Genomic DNA, 8,296 nt, shown 5'->3' with positions numbered 1-8,296 from the left:
GCCCCACCCCACTTCCTGTTTTTGGAATGTGGGGCCCCAGCATGTGCTTCCCTTTGGACCTCATCCAGGATAGTGTCTCCCCACCCAGTCCCACTCCCAAGGGAACCCTGCACAAAGGTGGAGGGGGTTGACCTAGGGTTTTTCCAGGCTGGGCCCCTGTACCAGTGTGGGTGAAGGGCACATCTCCCACCCTTTCCTGAAATCAGGTCAGGGGGTCCCTGTCAGCATGGAAAATCATACAGGCCTCCAAGGCTGAAGGGGAGAAGAAATGTCACAGAGCAGGCGAGTCCTGACATCCTACCCCCTCGGGGAGGGGCAGGCACGGCCCACCTCCAGTGTCTGTGCCCACTAGCCCAGCCAAAGCCCTGGGGATTGTGAGGCTCTGGGACACTACCAGGGAAGGCCCGCCAGGCTAGAGGAAGGACAGTTCCATGACAGGCTTAAAAGTATGAACTTAGAACCAGTCGGGCCAGGCATGAGGACAGACATGCTATTTACTTGCCGTGTGACTGTGAGCAAGTGATTTAGACCCTGTGAGTCTCAGCTTCCCTCCTGCTGGGTCATCAAATCCTCTGAATCGTGTGATGGGCTCTGCAGAGTACCTGGCCCATAGCAGGTGCACCGTGAGGGAGGGCAATGGTGTGCAGGCTGGGCAGACACCTAGAAAGACAGAGGGGACAAAAAACATCTCAGCCTGAGAGCATCCCCTCCCTAGCTGCTCGGGTCCCCATGGGTCATCCCAACTCTCCTGCCCTATGGGATAGCTTTCCTGCCACCTAGAGCCATAGCAGGTGATTCAATTCAGAGTCTTACGGGGGAAGAGAAGCCTTTCTATTTATTTTTCACATTATAAAAGAACATGCTCATTATGGTAAGTCTGGAAATTACAGAAAAATAGGAAGAAAGAAAAAGCTTTTATGTAACTACCAAAGCTACTAGCCACTCTTGATACCTTAATGTTTTTCCATGTGGGAGATTTTCTGGGCATGTTTTCTTCTGTTCTCTGTAACATGGTTGGGACCTTAGCATTAAGATGTAGAGCCGGAGCTGGAAGGAAACTTGGGGGGTCAGCTGGCCCAGCCTCCTCAGTTAACAAGCCAGGAAACTGGTCCAGAAGAGCTCAGTGACTTGTCCAAGGTCAATAGCAAAGCTGGAACCAGAGCTATTAGGTGTTTGCTGCCTCTTAAAATACCAGTACTCCCAACATCAGTACCAACCCTCCCTCCAGTAGTGAAGACCGCCTTCAGAGAAGATAGCTGATAGCTGATCTAAACCGTCCAGTTTGAGGGAGTATGTCCGGGACTGGCTTCCCTGAGGTTCCCTCAATAAGGGGTGCAGCTCTGGTTAACCCCCTCCCCCACTTCCGGACGGCAGCACAGCTGTGGGATGGGATGGGGTGGAGGTGAGTGAGGGAAGGAAAGGGAGAGCTGGCAGAGCCCAGCAAGGGGCGTGGCCCTGTATCTGTTCCCAAGGGTGGACTCAGACAACAGGGTCACCCTGTCCCTTTAAGAGAGGGGGGAGAGCTAGCCCCTCTCGGCCATCCTGTCCTATCACCCATCCTGGCCAAGTCCGAAAGGGAAAATGAAAGGACCAGGAGGAACAGGTCCCAGCCATCTCCCAAGATTCCTCGCTCAGCTCTAACACCTCAGCTCCAGCCACAGGGTGAGTGGGGCCGGCTGAGGGTCTGGGGGTGTCAGGGGCCTGTGGGGCCTCTGTGTGTGTGTGTGTTGGGGCGGATTTCAGGAGATGGGGGAGACTGGAAGCCCAGGGGTGTCAAGGGTCCGCATTACCCCTCATTGGGGTCCAGCGGCAGGGGACACCTAGGACAGAGGATCTTGACAGAGTTATAAAAGTGGGGACTACTTTTGTGTCACCCTACAACTCTGAGAGGAATTCACTACAGTAAAAAGGACAGAGAAAGAAGGAGGTGGGGTCCCTCTGGGTCTGCTGACTCCCACATCTCCCAGGGGTACCAAGTTGGGCCCGGAGTCCTGGGTTCCAGGCACCACTCTTGCCCATGGAAAGGAGACTTGAGTACATAGGGCCCAGCTGGTTTCTGCTTCTACAAATGCAGCGAGGGACAGCCCTGCTGATCTCCAAGTTCCCTTCCTACAAATTGGGACTCTGGAGAAGCAGGCCCATGGATATCTGGCTAAAGCACCAGATCGCGGCTCCTCCCAAGCACCCACTGACCCCAGGGTGACGGACACCCATAGTTGAGAATTACCTAACCCCTCCTGCCCCCCTTGCTAACTCCTTTGTTCCCACAAAATCCCTGCTAAATAACCCAGACCTAGCTGACCCCCAACTCACCCCAAAGTCAAAGGAGGTCTAACTGACCTCACCCCCATGGGCATGGAGGGGTGGGGGGCGCGGGGCGCAGGCCTCTGACCCCCTGCTCTGCACCCCCAGCGCCATGGGGGAGTGGGCGTTCCTAGGCTCGCTGCTGGACGCCGTGCAGCTGCAGTCGCCGCTCGTGGGACGCCTGTGGCTGGTGGTCATGCTGATCTTCCGCATCCTGGTGCTGGCCACGGTGGGAGGCGCCGTGTTCGAGGATGAGCAGGAAGAATTCGTGTGCAATACGTTGCAGCCGGGCTGTCGCCAGATCTGCTACGACCGCGCCTTCCCGGTCTCCCATTACCGCTTCTGGCTCTTCCACATCCTGCTGCTCTCGGCGCCGCCGGTGCTGTTCGTCATCTACTCCATGCACCAGGCCAGCAAGGAGCCGGGCGGCGCGGCCGCGGAGGCCGGGACGCCGTGCGCGCCCTGCGCCCTGCGCGCCCGCCGCGCGCGCCGCTGCTACCTGTTCAGCGTGGCGATGCGCCTGCTGGCCGAGCTGGCCTTCCTGGTGGGCCAGACGCTGCTCTATGGCTTCCGCGTGGCCCCGCACTTCGCGTGCGCCGGCCCGCCGTGCCCGCACACGGTGGACTGCTTCGTAAGCCGGCCCACGGAGAAGACCATCTTCGTGATCTTCTACTTCGCCGTGGGGCTGCTCTCGGCGCTGCTCAGCGTGGCCGAGCTGGGCCACCTGCTCTGGAAGGGCCGCCTGCGCCAAGCGGCCGAGCGCGACAACCGCTGCAACACAGCGCAAGAGGAGGCGCAGAAGCTGCTCCCGCCGCCGCCGCCGCCGCCAGCCCTGCCCTCTCGGCGCCCCGAGCCCGACTCCTACGCCCCACCCGCCTATGCGCACCGGGCGCCGGCCGGCGACAGCGAGGGCGGCAGCGGCCGCAGCAAGGCGTCACTGGCCACCGTCCGCCAGGACCTGGCCATCTAGAATTGCCTCGGGCGGAGGGTGAGGTCAGAGGCCCTACCCAACCACCCGGACCTTCGCCGCAGAAGCAAGAAATGGCTTGTGCCAGACCTGTTCTCCCGACCACGCAGTGAGGGTGGCCCGCAGGGCAGCCTCCGCTCTTCCTTGGCACTCCCAGCAGAGCGGGGTAGCAGGTCCTAGATGCCATGATCCAGGTGGAACGGAGGCCGGGGCGAGGAGGGGGGGTGTTGAGAGAAAGGGGGCAAGCAGACAGCAGAGCAGAGTAGAAAGTGGAGGTTCAGGTGGTAACCTGGTTCTTTTACTGGGGAAAAACCAACTGTGACAGCAGCATCCCGAGGACCTCCCACATGTGCACATATACAGAGTGGGAGGTAAGGGCGTGCGCACATGTAGAGCCTTTGCGAGCCCTTGGTGTGTGTGCATGCATTTGTATATCCTGTGTGAGGTCTGTGTGCACGCGTGTACACGCATGCACATCCTGTGTAGGCTGTCTTGTGGGCATGTGTATGCCCTGTGTGAGCTCTCTGTGTGTGGCCTTTCTGATATGCGCAGTGTGGGTAGCCAGGATCCAGTGCTGGCAACAGCCACAATGTCCCCTCCCTACCAGCAAGGGCATCACTGGAACGTCTCCCCTCCTGATGGAGTCCACACAGGAAGGGACGGGAGGAGAGGTGTCCTTCACCCCCCAGGGCAGGCCTCAGCCTGGTAAGGCTTGTGGGACCCATCCACACTTACCACCTGGTGGTCTGGGCTGCATGGCCAGGCCCTCCCTCTCTTGGAGGTAGAGTGGGGGCAGCCAGTGGGATCAAAGGGCAGGATGCTTTTCTCTTCTAACTTCACCCTCCTCCTCCTGCTGCTTTTCCCCTGGATCCATAAACATGATGAAGTCCCTTCCATATGCAGAAAAACCTCTCCATAAATGCTCCTGGCCCTGCATTTCCCTGCAGCCACCACCCTCCTGTCCCCCTCCTATCTCTCCTCTGCCCCCATCTGTCTTCCTCCTTTACCGCCCCAGTAGGGCTACTCTCTGTAAGATCACCCAGGACCTAAGTGACAACCAGGGGCCACCATTTGACTGCACCCGGGACTTCGTCAGACCCTGCAGAGCAGGCTGCCTGATTTTCTCCTATGTCCTTGGCCCTCTCCTCTCTGTCCTCCTTTCCGTCTCTTCCTCAGCGCCCCTGCCTGGACTCCACACAGCAGCCTGTGGGGGCTTTCTAAATAGCCCCCTACTTATGCCCGTGGGGCCTCCCTGTCCTCAGAGTAAGTCCAGCACCTGAATGAGTCTTCTGAAGCCCTGGCCTACCACCCCCCAGGCTCTGCTTCTCCGGCCTCCAGCGCCATTGCTCTGGCTTCCCACAGTGTTTGTGCTCCAATCCACACTGAAGTTTCTCTTCCTACTAAGCAAGTGACCCATTTTGCTTCCAAGTGCTTGAACATGCTGTCTCTGCAGCCACCTTCCCCCCCACCCTGGCTAACACCTACCTGTCTTTTGATCTCACGTGGAAAGAAAACAGGTGCCTTCCCTGACAGCCCTCACCCTCCAGTTAGAGCCAGATGCCCAGTGGCACCCAGGCTTCCCCAGGCAGAGCACGTCTGCGGGATGGCATCGCTCTCCTCGCTAGCCCGTGGGAGGTGCTTAGTAAGTTTGTGTTGGATGAAGAACGGAAGGTGTTCCTGGGACCCGAGCGCTTATCCACGCTCACCGCGTATGCCACTATCTCTCTGATGACAGTTCTGCGTCCGCAGCCTGGACCCCTCCACACAAACTCAGAGCTGGATGTCCAGCTGTTTTCCAGATGTACTCATTCAACGAATATTTGTTGAGCACTTACTGTATGCCAGGCCATTTTCGAGATTAGCACTGTTCCATAGAAATGGGATGTGAGCCACACGTGTAATTTCAAGTTTTCCATTAGCCACATTAAAAAGGAAAAGGAAACAGGTGAAATTAATTTTAGTAATATAGTTTTCTTTAACCCAATATATCGAAAATATTATTTCAGCACATCATCAATATAAAAAAGTATTAAGGAGATATTTTATATATTTTTTTCTACTAAGTCTTTGAAATCTGGTATGTATTGTGCACTTGGAGCATATCTCAGTTTGGACCAGTCACATGTCAAGAATCAGTTGTCACGTGTGGCTGGTGGCTGCTGTGTTGAATAGAGCAGCTCCAGAGTTGGGCTACAGTCATGAGTAAAACCTGGCCTCACAGAGCTTCCATCCTGGCGGGGAAGGCAGACAATAATTTGGAATATACCACCAGGTCACGGTAATAGTAAGAGGAGAGAGAGTGACATCCTCGAGGAGTGACATGAGAACAGAATGTAGCAAGGGGCTAGCCATGAAGCTGTCTCCAAGAAGAACGTTCCAGTTGGAGGGAGTGGTAAGCCCAAAGACCCTGAGTCTCAGGAATGTGCTGTGGGTATTTGAGGCCAGCAACGAGGCCAGTGAGTTGGAGTGGAGTGAGGGACAGAAAAGGGGGAGGATCACCAGCACCCCAAATGCAATTTCCCCTTCCTTCATTCTCCTCTCAGTTGCTGGCATCTCCATCTGCCCAGAACGCCTCCACCTCTTGCTGCCACAGCCTGTCCTCTGCCCGTCTTCCACATCCTGTCAATCACCTGGTCCGCCCGTTTTATCACCTAAACATTCCTCGCCTTGTCCACTCTTCTTCACCCCCTCAGAAGCTGCCCAGGGTCAGCCCCATCACTGGTGGCCTAGAGTGTTCCCACAGCCTCTGCTCTCGCCCCCTGCAATTCCAATATCTGAACCCCTCCCTCGCTGCCTTAGGATCCTTCACTCCTATCACCATCAAGATGAAGTCCAGCTCCTGAACTGGTCTTGACCTGAGCCCATCCCAGTCTCTACAGCCTCTCCTCTTCCACCATTCTAACCAAAAACTGAAATGGTTAAAACACCGAGGTGGTGACAGTTTTGATCACGTGAAGCTATTTATCACTTCTGCATCTCACCTGGCTAACTCTTTACCTTAGAGATTTAGCTGGGAAGAGGCACCTCTTCCAGGAAGCCTTCCGAAACCTGTCCCAGGCATGGTTCAATTCCTCTTCCCTGGACTCCCAAGGTCCATGCAAGACCCCGTTGCTGCCCTCCCCAAGTTGTATCCCAGTTGCCATCCTTGGTCAGTCTCCCGGGTGAAAGACAGGGCCTGACGCCTTGCAAAGCACACGTCAGTCCTGGATGACCAGACGCTACTGCAGTGGTTCTCAAGTGGGGGTGATTTTGCCCCCCAGCAGATATTTGACAGTGTCTGAAGACATAACTGGTGGTCACGGATGAGGGGAATGTGTAACTAGCTTCTAGTGAGCAGAGGCCTGGGACCTGCTATATATCCTACAATGCACAAGACGATGGCCTCTCTCTCAACAAAGAATTCCTGGGCCCAAAATGTCACTTGTGCCATGGTTGAGAAACTGCTCTCAGCAATGAAGTGTGAACCACTGTGGGCAATCTCAAGCCCTGAAGGGTCCCAACAGCAAAGTTACTACCCCAAGGGGGGCACTTTGTAAATGTAGGAGCCACTACTCTAGTTGTCACATGAGGGGGGACCCTGTTGGCATTTAGTGGACAGGGACTAGGAATGCCAAGAGGTCCACCCATAATAAAGAATTGTCGTGCTGACTTAAGAATGACCCGCTGGACATTTACCTAGTGAAAAAGCTCTTTATAATTTACCTGAGCCCAAAACCTGACTCTGTTTTCACATGTAAACCATTAAGGGTTTTGTTTGGGAATTTTTTTTGCATGGGTTTATTATACATTGTCAATTTTTATTTCAACATTCACCCATACTCTTTAACTTTTCTACACTTCATGTACAGCATGGCTTCTGACCTTCTTTTAAATTCAAATGTGTTCATTAAAAATAGAAGCAAGCTGGGGACTACGTCGTATTTCTGCCATGTGGTTGTGCCCAAGCATTTACATATTGAAATTCATAGTACTTTCCTTTCATTTCTCCTTTACAATACAATGTGATAGCATAGTGTGTAAGTATGTTATGTTAAATTTCATTTCAGATTCATAAAGAATGTGTGAGAAAATATTTATTAGAAGAGAGCCTCTGTCTGCTCGCGCACTCGTCTGGGCCAGGTGAGATAAACGAGGAACTGCTGCCACCTGGTGGCTGAAGTAGAAATGGCATGGAGTAGTAGAAATGAAATCCCAATGGAAGAAACCCCTTCCTGCCTAGGAATCTCTTCCTGCCCAGCCCTTCCCAAACACAGCCTCGGTGCTTGACGCTTCTTCTGGGGCTTCAGAATTCACAAAAGAGCCCTAGCTAAGAGGTGGGAGACCTCAGTACTGGTTCCCCATCTGCCACTAATTTGCTGTGTGACCTTGGACAAGGGCACTGCATTCTCTGGGCCTTGATGCGTAGTGTTAAGGAGTGGGCAAAATTGGTTTCTAAGGACCCTAGACAGCTGCCACACTCAAACCTCTCAACCAGGAACATCCAGGTTCTCCTGCAGTCTGTCCTCTGTGCCTCCTGCCATGGAGTGACCTTAAGGGTGGTCAGGGGAGGGCAGGGTCGTCCCTCTTGGAGGCAGAAGAATGATGGGCTGGCCTCCTAAGCTTCCATCCCAATTCCATGTTCTTGTAATGTGGCCATGAGCCCCTGACCCAGGCCCCCATGCCAACTGCCACTCCTGCCCTGAAGGTCAAGTCTGTGGTCCCTCCAAAAATAGAACTTCTCTGCTATTAAATGACCCTCAGATCCAACCTCTGGCTTCTCAAAGGCTAGGAACTCTTGAGAGCAGGGCTGGCTTCTTCCCTCAGACCGGATTCCCTGGAGGTAGGGGCCGTCTCTCCTCCCTCCCTTCCCCACCTCCAGACTGGAGCTCCCTCCTAGACCAAGGGCTTCCCAAGGGCAGGCCTGTCTCCTGCAACAGGGTCTCCGAAGACCCCAGCACAAGGCAGCCCTCAGTGCTCATAACTGACCCCCCATCCCCTACCCAGACACTGCGAGAAGGCGGTGAAGCAGCAAGGCTGAGGCATGTG

The 8,296-nt window shown here is 54.8% G+C and overlaps 1 protein-coding gene and 1 long non-coding RNA gene across 2 annotated transcripts; one reads left to right on the top strand and one right to left on the bottom strand.

The window, feature by feature from the left end:
* Positions 1-476: 476 nt before the first annotated feature.
* LOC141568874 (uncharacterized) lies at positions 477-3,494 on the bottom strand. Its single transcript, XR_012492118.2, has 2 exons — positions 3,362-3,494; positions 477-660 (listed from the first exon to the last, which is right to left on the bottom strand). It is a non-coding gene; the product is annotated as an uncharacterized LOC141568874 (long non-coding RNA).
* On the top strand, positions 1,003-5,226 carry GJD3 (gap junction protein delta 3). Its single transcript, XM_019747526.3, has 2 exons — positions 1,003-1,662; positions 2,413-5,226. Exon 2 carries the CDS (start codon positions 2,417-2,419, stop codon positions 3,272-3,274), a length of 858 nt encoding a protein of 285 aa, XP_019603085.2. The 5' UTR covers positions 1,003-1,662; positions 2,413-2,416; the 3' UTR covers positions 3,275-5,226.
* The last annotated feature ends 3,070 nt before the right edge of the window (positions 5,227-8,296 follow it).

This window comes from Rhinolophus sinicus, chromosome 12 (genome assembly GCF_057876585.1).
Source record: "Rhinolophus sinicus isolate RSI-liver-muscle chromosome 12, RSI-T2T, whole genome shotgun sequence".
NCBI lineage: Eukaryota > Metazoa > Chordata > Mammalia > Chiroptera > Rhinolophidae > Rhinolophus > Rhinolophus sinicus.
The sequence above is the reverse complement of the archived record's forward strand: the minus strand, read 5'-3'. Positions and strand labels throughout refer to the sequence as shown.

Bases quoted from the DNA above. Each gene is read 5' to 3' on its own strand.
- GJD3 (XM_019747526.3), top strand. From the start codon at position 2,417: ATGGGGGAGTGGGCGTTCCTAGGCTCGCTGCTGGACGCCGTGCAGCTG.